Consider the following 13,571-nt stretch of genomic DNA (forward strand, 5'->3'; position numbering starts at 1 on the left):
CAGCAAACTCATTAGTCAACAGAGCCAAATATCAACGGTACAACAATTGAAATTTCTTTTGAGAGCCGAAAACCGACTTATGCCCATGGGCCACGAAGTTTCAATCCCACTGTGCGCGCCCGCACGTGGTATTTTGTGGAAGAGCCACACTCAAGGGGCCAAAGAGCCGCATGTAGCTCGCGAGCCGCAGTTTGCCGACCACTGATGTAAGGGAAGAGGTCAGTGCCCCTGTGGCACACCAATTGAAAATCATCGCTCTTGTAGTCTGTGTGTTTATTTCCCTACCAGAGGGATACAGAAATAAGAGTGTAACAAGCATTGTGTCAGAATACAGGTGTTTTAAATAGTTTCCAAACTGTTTAGGAATATTACACATTGTTCTCTAAGGAGGAATGCGAGCTGACAGAAGGTGGTCCAGTTGGTCCCTAAACTTTCACCTAATGGTCATAACCTCAATGAAGCCCTGGCTGGGCGGCTCAGCTGGTGAGAGCATGGTCCCAAGGTGCCAGGGTTGTGGGCTTGATTCCTGGTTGGGGCACATAATGAGAAACAACCAATGAAAGCATAAGGAAGTGGGACAACAAATGGATGTTGTTTCTTACCCCTCTCTAAAATGGATAAATTAAAAGGGGGAGACGGACGACACATCTGTAATACTTTCAAAATAAAGATTACAAAACAACACAAAACACAAAACCTTACGGAGATGACCTACAGCTACAGTCCTGACCCCAAGTCTAGGCAGCACCTTACCCACAGACTAACTGCTTCACAATTCTTTTCAATCAATATTTTGTAATTTATAAACACATTGCGGACCAGTAGTTTTATTGCTAGCTTTACCCAGCAGCCAGATAAGTTTCTATTGAACAAGTACAAGAAACATTTTACATAAATGTTAAAGGCATGCTTTAAAATTAAATACCCATTGCATTTTGAAGTTATTTATTACAAGAAAGTCTTTGTATCTTACTTGGCTTTCTGGATTGAGCACTTGATAAATCCTGAATGAATTGAATAGTCCACAATTAATCAGGTAAAGCACTACTTTCTTCGTCCATTTTATTGCTTTTCTAAGGATATTAAATATTGAAAGATACTGGTTGGCAAGATCAACACCTTGCATATAGTTATTATACTGCACAATGGAAACTGGCCTCTTTATTTCCTCTCCAATATGCCAATTTGTCATAGTGGACAAGAGGAAGCATCATGGATAGTTGAAATAATTCAAACTTCTCTTTTATCCTTCCAAATCAATAATAAAACGTCACCTTTTCTTCGGAAGTCTATTTCACCTCTTTTAACGTGTAGGTGCTTCATCTTGCAAACATTTTGGCAAGCCTCTATTCGAATTGTTCCACAAACTCGTTTTATTGTAGTAATAAAGTTTCTGCAATTGAAATGCTATTGTAATAGTTACCTTGGTATATATGATGCCCCAATTCCAGATACGGCCAAGTAGTGACAGAGTCATTAAATTTTTTTCCTTCACCTGTGTAAATTTCCATATTGCAAATATACCGTCTTGCTCTCACATACCATTCTTACAAGTAAACCATATTTAATAATTTTAGCTGGGTTGTAAGTTCGAAATAGAAGACGTCCCCTCCAGGGAATCATACCGTCCTCTAATGATAACTCTCGCACAGGTTCATATATTGTTTTAAATTTACTAATAAAGTGGTCCGAATACAGATGAATTTTAAATAGCTTGGATGAAGATTTGTCATTGAAATGCCAATAAGTCCAGATTTGTTCAAAACGATTTTGACTTGTCTGAGGAAATATTGGAACAGCTAGAACTGGATTTGTAGAACAATATTCTTTCCAAGTATCCTTTTGATTATGCCCCATTAGCACTATAAGCCCTAAAATTTTTTTCATATCTGTTGGAGTAACAGGAGACCACTTTATTGCTTTCGAAATTTTGTGCTTTCCCTAATTTTGGTTATAATATATGTTCGATTGGTGACAAAATAGTTCAAACAGATTGTTGTCAATTATCCAGACGGTATAACTCTAACTCCAGAATTACCTTCAGGCTTTTCCAAACTAGGTTGAAAGTCCTCTTTTGACCAATAATTATCTCGGCAACCAAGATGCAAATTACTCAAAATCGTGTGGAATTGTTCAAATTTTTAGGTTCAGAATCACTTGAAATGACAATTTTTTTTTGCCTTTTTGAAGGAATAACTATATCACTGTCAAAGCTTTCATCACTTTCACTTGGAATATCTGATAAATTGTAAGCAAACATATCCAGAATTTTATAAAAATATCAAATTGATATTTTTATTACTAATGACAAGAGACTAATCACTTTTAATTCCTTTTTTGGTTTTTAACTTCAGCAAATGCGTTTTCCATTACACCGTTTCTCTAAATGACAATGAAAAGCCGAGAATTCTTGTGATCGGCCACAAGCCTTAGAACAGAAAACACAAGAATCTTCGTGATCTGTCCGCAATGTGTTAAAATAACAATTGTAATAGTCTACCCAGAAACCGCTGCTTAATTACTTTTCAATATTGTTTGGCTCATTCGGCCTCCAGCCTCCCCTATATCCATTCAGTGACCACAGAATCTTAATCCCACCTGCGCCCAGGTATTTAACAGTTGCCCCCACCCTGCAAAAGTTAAGTTGTATTACATAGATGGGTCATCAAGAAAGGGTCTGATTTTGTGAACTGTTGTGTGTTTAACTCCTCACGAGGATCTTTTCCCCATTGATTTTTAGAGTGGAAGGGAGGAGGAAGGGGGAGGGCATTGATATGAGAGAGAGAGATGGATTGGTTGCCTCCTGTATGAGCCCTAACTAGGTATCGAATCTGCAACCCAGGTACATGGCCTTTGATGGGGAATTGAACCTATGACCCTTTGGTGCATGGGCTGATACTCTAACCACTGAACCATGCTAGCCAGGGCCAAATTCATGAACTTTTCGAGAGAACCTAAGTATTCTGTTGAAAGCTGGGCTCCTGCTGGATTAGCTGAAATACATGCTTGCTATTCCCTCAGCCCCTTGTCAGAAACAACCCCAGTGAGGGTCAGCACATCAAGTATGAACAGTGGTTTAAAACAAATCTCACCTTGACGATTGTCACTTGGTGTCACTGGAGAACGGGAAAGATGAGATCTAGGTGGGTAAAATCAAACCACCATCTACGAAGTTACTGTGATTCCTGGAAGAAAAGAAGTCGTCTTCAGAAGCGGGATTCAGTTCAAACAGGGCAGCACATCCGAGTTTTCACTATGTGGTAAAATCTTGTTTTTCCGAGAAATTAGACACCAATGTTCAGCAAGGAGGTTGGTCATCTTAAAAGTGCTCAGTCAATAAAAATCCTTTAAATTTAGGTGCTTCATTCCTGAATCAACTGTACACTCCCCCTCCACTCCTCACCAGTTACTAAGCCTGTACTCCAGCGAGCCGGCTGCTTCCTCAAGAGGCACTGCCAAGGGATCTGCCAGCGGTTTATGGCTGTGCAGGCGTGTTTGACTACAGCCCAACCCAGGACCTCTGGCCCTTGCAGACCTGCTGTGGAAGGTCCTGCCTTGCCCGGTCTACCCTCTAGGAGAGAGGAGGTGGTGCTCTCGGGCTGCAGGACCCGGGCACAGACAGCCCGGCACCCCTGTAGTCACTGATTCCGTAGGGACTCACCAGAGGGTTTTCAGAACACCTGGGCCTTTGCATGCCAGCAGCTTGAGACTTCCATGTAAGCTGTTAACCTGAAAGCACATGCCTCAGTGTCTTTTTCCATTTAGCAGGTAAGGGAATTCCATTCTCTGGTTTGCCTTTGGAGGCTCCTGACCATCCTTGTTAGGTGAGGATATGGTTTGGGGAATGAAGTGAAAAAAAGTCGTCTCCCCACCCCGCCCCCCCATTTACCTAATGTGAGGGCACAGGTACAGGTATGGAATCCGAGGATGTGGGGTAACACTTCATAACCCATCCCTGTTCCATTGCTTCCTGTTCTTAGCCAAGGTACTCACCCCAGGGTACTCTTGATCCTGGAGGAACTCAAGACACGCCAGCAATGGGATTTAAAGCAGGTTCTGAAAGACTCCTGGGGGTGTCTCCCAGAGGCCAATAAAGTAACTGCAGCTTTGGGCTTGGTTCCCAGGTGGACAGTCGGGCCTGGGTCTTTCGGATGGGGGATAGGAGGAGCATGTCCCCTGGATGGTCCTGGTTCATACTGGGAATCACTTGAAAAAGATACTAAATAAATGTGGAAACCATTATATAAATGCTTTGTCTTATTACTATTACTTTTTATATCCTAACTTTTTTGACCTTTAGCTTTTAAAACTAACCTGAATGTGCTAGATTATTCTAAGAAACTCTTTTAAGAACTTAACTTTTGCATATTCCTTTGGCTATGCCTTCTACGTTTATAACCAACCCCATTACAGGTCTACTTTGGTAAGTATGTTCAAGTCCTCACACCCTTAAGAAAACTGAGGTTTAGGCAAACAAACCTACAAAAGTCGAGCAGCAGAGCCAAACGTGCCCAGGAGGTCTTGCTACCACTTCCCCATTTTTTCTGTCCTCCGGTCAGGAAGTGAATGATGTGATGAGTCAACCGTGGGACTGACTGTGGACAAAGAACGAAGGAGTTAAGTCCTGTGCAGGCTGGAACCAAGGCCCCAATGCTGGGAGCTGATCGCCTCCTGGGGGGGGAGACGGACACAGCTGAGAACATGCCAACTTACCAGCAGGTGCTTGAAAGAGCTACAGCTTGCCAGCTGGTCTCTGGTCCTGCTGTCAGGGGATGCCCCCCCTTGCTGGGATCTTGGGAGTTTTCCCAGGAGCAGCCCGAGTTCATCTGGAACCATGGCTTCTTATATTTTAACAACTGGATCGAACCAGAATGAAGGAGCCACAGGGCTGTAACGCACCTCCAAGTCTGACACTTGCTCGCCGGCCGTACATCACTCCCAGCTCGTCTACTCACTGTGACAAGTTCCCTCTTCTCAGTTTCCCCACCTGTTTCCCAGGTCAGGTGGTCAAAGGATTAACCCTCCATCCTTACAAGTGGCAGATGGAATCAACATGTCATTGAATCTCACAGGCCACATTCATGTCACCGGAAGAAGTCACAGAAATAAAGCATCCATGTTTGAAACAAGTTACAAGAGGGCTTGAGGGCTTAAAATGCTAAGATCTAGAGAATGCAGCCTGTATCACTGGGGATATAAGTTTGCACAATCATCTCTCATTTACATGTAGAAAATAGTAAAACTGAAAACAAAACCAAATGCAACTTGTACAGAAATCCTTTAATTTTCTTTATTTCACACATTAAAAAATGAAACACACTATACAAATGGTTTTCAGAGCAGATTACACGCAGGTCCATTCAGATTCCTCTCAAAGTGTGGCCGACACTCAGTGCTGCCGAGACAGAGGCAGCTGTTAGCACGTAGCCGGTGTATTGATCTAGATGCAGTAGCATGCAGCCCTCAGCATGACGGTTCATTCCCCTCTGTTCTTAAATTAGGTTAAATGGCGTCGGTGTCCATATTTACAGACTTGAAATGTATCGATCCTGAGCAGTTCTGATGTACATCTGAGACCGGCTGATGGGAGTCTTGGTCTCAGTTAAAAAGGGAGGCCAGTGGTGCAGGCGGCTGCTAGGAACTGGTCGTCATCCTGCCCACCAGGAACACTGGCCGCGGTGGCACAGTCAGACCCTCTACAAGGGTTAAGCCAGGTAACTGTAGGTGTCCTTTTCACCATCAACTCGCTCCAAATATTCTTTCTCGATCAGAATGTCAATGCATTTCTGGGTGTTATTTAAAAAAGGAAGAGGTAGTAAAGAAAAATACATTTATTAGCAGAATAGTGACACGCACCCTCACCATGGATCCCCCACCTCTCAGCTCAGTAAGGAGCATAATCACCTCGTATATCCCTCCAGTGTGTAGCCAAGCCCTTGCCTTCCTGAATGGAGTCCCCTCAGCGTCAGCCCGGAAGCCACGCATCCCCATACCTGAACTGCGTCAGGTGCTACAGAAGCCAGTTGGGAACAAGTCATGGGATGCCCTGAACAAACGCTCCTGGGCTGGCTCTGAATGCAACCCCAGGAGCCATCCTGGGCCCCCTGGCTGTCGGGAGTCGCCTGTCAACTGTGCCATCTGCACTGGCTGTCCTTTCTATTTTAAATAACCCAGCCAGAAATGAGCCATATGTTGCTCACACAGGAGTTCCCACACAGCAACAGAGATTAACACACAACTGATGCTACACCAGAGACTGAGTCTCCCGAATGTGATGGGGACACAGGACAGTGGGAACTCCATTCTAGAGAGCTCAGTGCTGGTGTTAGCCGTGTGGATGGTGAGCCTGCGGGGCTCTGGCGGGCCAGTCACTGCCTCACTTGAACTGGTGGTGGTGGTACAACCAGCTAGCTGAGCACTTAACGTCTAACTTCTCTCTCTGCATTCCAATGGAAATGTAAAAATTAAGCCCATTTTCCTTTGTAGAAATCTGCATATGAATAACCAAGTTCCTTCTTCAGGAAACACTCAATGACCTGCTCTTAGTTCCATCTTTTCTAAACCGAATGCCTCTGTTATGCAATTCTTGTACCTTGATGACCGGGACCCGAGGCTTGAACCGTGAGGACAGCTGCGTGAGCACCTCCCCAAGCAGCTGCTGGTGCTTCAGGACCTTCCGCATCTTCATGATCCTCACGATTGCCGCCTGCAGAACAGAGGAGGGAAAACGTCAACTCAGCCTCAGTAATTAAGGACAACGAGCGAGGAAGCAGCCGAAGCTGTGTCTAGGCATGGGATGGACCCGGGCCCAACAGGTAGCACACATACTGCAGGTGAGCTGGCAGAGACGTCTGTCTACCTACCTTTGGTCTTATGAGCAATTATAATAACTTAATCCAACTATAAAATCACTTAAAAATGAGAAAATTCAGTTTTCAAGCCACAGAAGCTGCCTAACCCCTCCATTACATAGTCTCCTTCCCGCCTATTCAAACTCACCACATTTATTTGCTGGTATTTCATTGACCCCACCCAGAACCATTTATCACCCTGAAGCTACCTACAAGCCACAGCCAAGCAGACTGGACGAAGCCCCTCCCCTGGAGAGACACCACCAAGGTGCGTGCTGCCGTCACCTGGATCAGCAGTTTTCGGTCCTCTTCAATATTTTTGTGTGTGGTTTCTTGTTCCTGCTTCTGTTCGGTTTTCATTGGCACATTGATGTTAACCCTTAATTTCTTACTGTCAAGAAAATCAAGGAAACAAGCACTATTATTTGAAAAGGAAGGCAGTCCAGGTTCTTGTCTCTTTCTAACTGCTCCCCAGACAGGGGCTGAGAGGTGACCTGGCAGCTCCCACACTGAGCTCTGCAAACAAGCCCCCTAACCAAACACCGAGCGGCTCTTCTATCGGTCAGGACACCTGTACACCAGGTATTCAGTTCCTTCACCTGTTCTCCCAACTGTGTCAGGAGAAATAAAATCAGGACAACTTGGACACAAAGGTCCAAACTTCAAAATGAGCTATTTAAGGAGACTTATTTGCCAAATGAAAAACAAATCAAAAATTAAAACGAGTTAAATGGAGAAACACCTGGAATCATCAAATGCCATCAAACTCCCACCCCTGCCCATCTAGCCCCACTGAGCTCACCCCTCCCCCCCCCCATTGGTAGTGAGAGCAGTTCATGTGCTGGGGGCCAGGGGACGGCTAGGGTCTAGGACCATCTACTAAGCAGATTTCCTTACTTTTTATAACCAAGATATAATTTTATTAAGGTATCTGGCTTCAATTCCACCTCATCAACATTTGCATTTTCATCTTCTAAGACCTACAAGAAAACAGCTGTTACTACATAATCTTAGAAAAAGGCTTTTTCTAGCTTAACATTAAAAAGTGCAGAAACATACCAATAACTTCGACTTCAATAAAATCTGTAGGACTTGTGCCAAAATGTCCTGCAATTAGAGAGAAAGGGGTAACTTAAAGAGAAAATACATTTTTCTTTGCAATAAAAGCCATACATACACAAGAGTCACCCAAACTGACAAATACGCTCAGAGGGAAAAGAGATGGTGCTTTTGGAGGTTCCCTAAAGCCACTACATCCCCCAGCACCTACGTCTAAAAGTGACATCAACACCTTTTCAGCCTTGATGACCCAATGATGAAAACTGATGATTCCGTTAGACCAGTGGTCGGCCAACTCATTAGTCAAGAGAGCCAAATATCAACAGTACAACGACTGAAATTTCTTTTGAGAGCCGAAAACCGACTTCTGCGCATGGGCCACGAAGTTTCAATCGCACTGTATGTGCGTGCCCACACGTGGTATTTTGTGGAAGAGCCACACACAAGGGGCCAAAGAGCCGCATGTGGCTCGAGAGCCGCGGTTTGCCGACCACTGTGTTATACTTAACTACCAGAGACCACACACAACTGATTCCTTAATTAACCCAACAGGAACCTGTCCACTTGAATAACGGCAGCTCCTCTTGGACACTGCTGCCTGGAAGAAACACCAGAGCATTCCAGCAGGGCAGGAAGGACACTCTGTCCACGGACACAGGGCACAACCTGCTGTCCACCAGCCTCTAAGCACGTGTGGCCCCGGGGCCGTCTCCTCGACCATGAACAGTGGTTGGTTGGTCACTTCATCCTCAGCTTCATGCTTCCCTGAAACAAGATGCAGGCCAGCCGACCTGCACTGTGACTCAGACTCCTACACACCTACCCCTTCCACCAGGCATGGACAGAAAGGCCTGCCCTCGCCTCGTCTTCCTGGGCACCATCTGGTCAGAGGGCATGGGGCTAAGCTGTCAAAGTGACAGGCCTCTAAGGCTAGTCACCTGCCTGGAATCCCAGAGCAGCACCGGAACATGGCCGCTGTCGAGCAGGCGTAACAGGTTCACATCATGAGCCAAATCTGACTGAGCAACAAGTGTCCACCGTGGACAGGAGGAGAGCAGGCCCCCGCCCCCACCGCCCCGCCAGAGAGGCAGCTCCACCACTAAGCATTAGCCAAGACCCTGGCAGAGTCACCCGAAGGATGTGTCAGCCTGAAAGCAGGTACCAGGGCGCAGGTCCTCCCAAGTCTGGGGGCAACCTACCTTCCACCCTGGCTTCAGTCTCCTTCTGACGTAAGGAGAAATGAGAAAAGACTCTCACGTGCAAAGGAGCAAACCCATTTTGTCATTAGAATTTCAAGATGATTTGGACCATTCCCATTGTATGAGGCCAGACAAAAATGTAGCAAGAAAACGACAAACAAAAAACGACAAACAAGCATACCTTATGAATACAGATGCCAAAAATCTGCAAGAAAATTCCCGCACACCAAACCCAGCAGACTATAAAAGGTACTATATGCCATCACCATGCAGCATTAATCCCAAGAATGAACAGTGGTTCAACATAAGACAGTTATCTCAACAGAGCAGGAAAAGTATTTTAACAAAATCCAACCCTCTTTCATGATAAAAACACTGAACAAACTAAGAACAGAAGGGAACTCCTGCAATCTAATGAAGGGCATATAGAAAATCCCACAACGAATACTGCACTTAACAATGAAACTAACACTTTCCAGCAAAATCAGGAACAAGACAAGGATGCCATTTCTATCCAACAAGGTACTAGAAATTCTACACAGCAGTCAGGGAAGAGAAAGGGGGGAAAGGGCATCCAAATACAAAAAGGGAGAAGCACAACTACTTGCTGTTGTGGATGATGACTGTGTATTATATATATTTATTTATTTAAAAAGTATATATGTTTTTATTTATGTCATGTATTTATGTGCATGTCTGTCATGTTACACTGAGTTTAAAAGAGGTTCTATGGAAAGTAACCTCACAAGGTGGTCTGATCATAAATTCCTAACTGATCAGGTCATGGTGGGCAGTCACACTCTGGGCCGATAACTTTAGTGCAAGGTTTTGAGCCAGCCCTGTCCACTGTTCTTGTGCATCTAGGTTAACACACTTTTGAGATGCCAGAGTGATATCCTTGGAAGGGGGTATTAACCCTCAAGAGAGCACATAATCTTGACTATCCTGTAATTCAATTTTCACCTCGCTTTCTCCAATCTGGTCCTTTCCTTAATTTCGAATGCATAAAAGAAGCTGCAAAACGATTATTCTCCCAAGCATTTGAGATCTTGCTCCCCAGCTTATTATTTTTTGAGTCAATTTGGCTTGAGTCAAAATAAACATAAAAATTAAAAAAATTAGCCCTGACCGGTTTGGCTCAGTGGATAGAGCATCGGCCTGCGGACTGAAGGGTCCCAGGTTCAATTCCAGTCAAGGGCATGTACCTTGGTTGTGGGCACATCCCCACTAGGGGATGTGCAAGAGGCGGTTGATGTTCCTCTCTCATCAATGTTTCTAACTCTCTATCCCTCTCCCTTCCTCTCTGTAAAAAATCAATAAACTATATTAAAAAAGAAAACTTTTTAATTCAACTTTTAAAAAATGTGTATTAAAACCCTGGAATAAGAGCATATTTGTAGGCAAATATCTATTTCAAATTGAAGCCCGCCATGCATACCTTCCCCACAATATCTACAAGACTAAGGAGGGGAGAAAGGTAAGAATACCATTTTGATTTGAGTGCTGTCCGTCAGCTGCTGCACCGCGTAAGCGTCTTCCGTGTTGTACTGAAGCAGGATCGCCATCTGGAATGTAGATGCCTTTGAGGTCCCCCACATAAAAGAAAGAGAGGCAAATTTAAATACATGGAAAACACCCCACAAACACATCGCCTATATCTGAAGCACTTAAGAGAGTGTGTGCAATTCCACTATAATGTAATGTGTTCCTGAAAGACATCATTTTCTACCTTTTCAAACATTAAAGTGATTTTGAATTTTCTCCTAAAATGTTTTGTCCATGTAAATACACACAAATGTCCACACTCAATTATACAGATAAACACATATTCACCCATCTGGTATATACAGAAACATCAATCTTCAAATTTGTTTTTGCACAAACGCCAAGAAAAATTATCTTTTGGTACATTATTGACACAGAACATATTAAATTATATTTGATTTTTTTATCCTAAGTACTTTGCTGTGTAAAGTCTGACGTGGTTTAAAGCAAACCACGCACTCAAAGGTAGCTTTCTGGTAACCACGATAGGTTCCGCTGCCTGAAGCACTGCACTGAATGGCCGCCTGCCGCTGCTCTTCTCCCGCCAGAGCCCCAGCATTTCCCCTACATTTCCCACGGGATCCCGTCACCCTTCTCTCTCATCAGCCATAGCAACACATGGAAATCCAGGAGCAGCAAGCTTTGTCACTGAGTGCAGGCTGGGTCAGAGCCTCGGGAAGACAGCGATGCTTCGGGAGACTGACGGCTGCCAACCAGAGAGTGAGCCATGGGAGGGGTTTGGTGGTGGTTCCGCTGATGCATACATCTGTCATACCTCAAACTGTACACTTACAATGGGTGCCCTTTTTAAAAAATTGATAGTAGAGAGAATGGAACATTGATTAGCTGCCTCCTGCACACCCCGTCCTGGGGATGGAGCCCATAACCCAAGCATGTGCCTTGACTGGGAATTGAACTGGAGACCTTCTGGTGCATGGGACGACGCTCAAACAACAGTCACACCGGCCCGGGCACAATGGGTTCCTTTTATTGTATGTAAATTATCTCAACAAAGACGATATAAAAACTGTTTAAAGAATCCAAGAATAAAGAAAAATGGTGTCTTAAATAAAAATACAAGGGCAAGGAAGAACAGGGCTATTGCCATGACCTCAAGCTGCCCTGGGCCAGTGTCATGGCCAACATCATGTCCCTTGTTGAGCATCCACCTCGTCAAAGAAAGGGCATTGACACTTTAGGGACTAAAGTATGAACTCACGAGTTCTTCTATGTGTATTTGGCGATAAAGAAAACAAAATTTCAATTGTATAGTACATTACATTCAGGTTGATCGAGACCTCTGGACCTAGTGTATAGCAGATGACATACATTTTAGCTATTTTATCAGAGTGGATTACTGAGAGTTTACTGAGCAGAGTGTGGGCCTGCAATAAGCATTCTTAAGTTTCTTAACACCTAAAAACTGACCTATGAGGGTGACACACTCTCAGAGGGTAAACAAAGTTCTTAGTTGTGAGGCCCACCCTGCACTAAAGTTCAAGTAGAAAGAACCTGGACTCTTTGAGGGAAAAGACCAAAACTGGAGGTTATTATTACTCAGTGCTCAGTGCTGTCATAAGCACCGACAGTTATTATTGATGTGAAACCCCTTTGTCAAAGGAAACAAACTGCCCAGCCAGTGTGGCTCAGTGGTTGAGCGTTGACCCACAAACCAGGAGACCACAGTTTGATTCTGGTCAGAGCACATGCCTGGGTTGTGGGCTTGATCCCCAGTAGGGGATGTGCAGAATTACTTATTACTATTATAAGTAATTCTCTCTCATCACTGATGTTTCTCTCTCTCTGAAATCAATAAAAACATATTTTTTAAAAAAGGAAACAAACTATTATCACAATTAAATACAGAAAACTCCAGCTTATTGAGCTACCACCTAAACACTTGATGTGTGGCAGGCAGGAGCTGTACCAAACAATTATTAACCTTTTGCACTCGGATGTCGAGTGTGACTCGACACGGTTAGCATCGGTAGCAGCTCTTTTTATACTCTTTGAATGTATCAATAATTTGAAATATAAAAAAATCCAAATAAATGAGTTTGTATGAAAAGAAACTCCAGTTTTTTATTTTACTGCCGCGCTTTGTAAAATCTGGGGTATTTAAAAACTTAAATCCTGAGTAGAATAAAGGAATCGAGAAAAGAGCAAGTGAGTGCAGCAAAGGGTTCATACATATTTCATTTAATGTTCACACCACTTCCGAAGCAGAAGCACTTACATCCTCATTTTATGGAACGGAAAGCTGGTGAGACTCGGCATCATCAGTAACTTGTCCCTTAGCCAGAAAGAGAATCCAGCTCAGCTGACTTCTAAGACCAGGATGTTTCATTAACCTCAATTCTATTTTCCCAGAAGCTTAACTCTAGATTCTGGTGCATAAATCACTGGATTCTGATTTCTACAATTTGTCTTATCTTCATTTAGACTTAAAAACATTTCAAAATAAGAAGGTGACCTACCTGCAAAGTGTATCTGTTCTTGAAGCAGTTTGTGACCAGCTCTCCTTTGGAGAGTTGGTACAACCACGTCAGCTTCCTGCCGCTATGACGACTAGCGTAGAAAGCGGTGAATCGCTGGTAGCTACGTTCCAGCTGGAGGAAGGGACAGCATTATGTGAATACACATCTCATCATGTTTTTCAGATAAACACACTACTCAGAGTTTACAAAGTCAGTGCTTACATCAAAGTAAAATACAAATGCCATGCGTTGGACTCTTGCAAAGCACAGGAAACTAAACATTTGAAGGTACAATCAAAAGAGGTCTCTACTTTAGACAGGTGGGAATGGTCATGACGTTCGTCAGAGCCCTCACTAGGTCCCATGTGCAGAAGGGAAGGCAGGCACTCTGCTGAGTGGAACAGAGGCAGCCACAGGACTGCGTGGCACATGGCCCAGCA

General features: G+C 44.0%; 1 protein-coding gene across 3 annotated transcripts in view; it reads right to left on the minus strand.

Moving 5' to 3' along the window:
• Positions 1–5,261: 5,261 nt before the first annotated feature.
• CUL1 (cullin 1) overlaps positions 5,262–13,571 on the minus strand; it is a 91,617-nt gene continuing 83,307 nt past the window's right edge. For all 3 annotated transcript variants that reach the window (XM_008153939.3, XM_054726585.1, XM_028128968.2), the window contains 7 exons: positions 13,132–13,263; positions 10,597–10,689; positions 7,911–7,958; positions 7,749–7,831; positions 7,137–7,242; positions 6,593–6,706; positions 5,262–5,786 (listed from right to left, as the gene is read on the minus strand). In XM_008153939.3, the coding sequence (XP_008152161.1) occupies positions 5,706–5,786; positions 6,593–6,706; positions 7,137–7,242; positions 7,749–7,831; positions 7,911–7,958; positions 10,597–10,689; positions 13,132–13,263 (657 nt within the window). In that variant the 3' untranslated portion in view covers positions 5,262–5,705. The remainder of the gene's footprint in view (positions 5,787–6,592; positions 6,707–7,136; positions 7,243–7,748; positions 7,832–7,910; positions 7,959–10,596; positions 10,690–13,131; positions 13,264–13,571) is intronic.

This window comes from Eptesicus fuscus, chromosome 14 (assembly GCF_027574615.1).
Source record: "Eptesicus fuscus isolate TK198812 chromosome 14, DD_ASM_mEF_20220401, whole genome shotgun sequence".
NCBI lineage: Eukaryota > Metazoa > Chordata > Mammalia > Chiroptera > Vespertilionidae > Eptesicus > Eptesicus fuscus.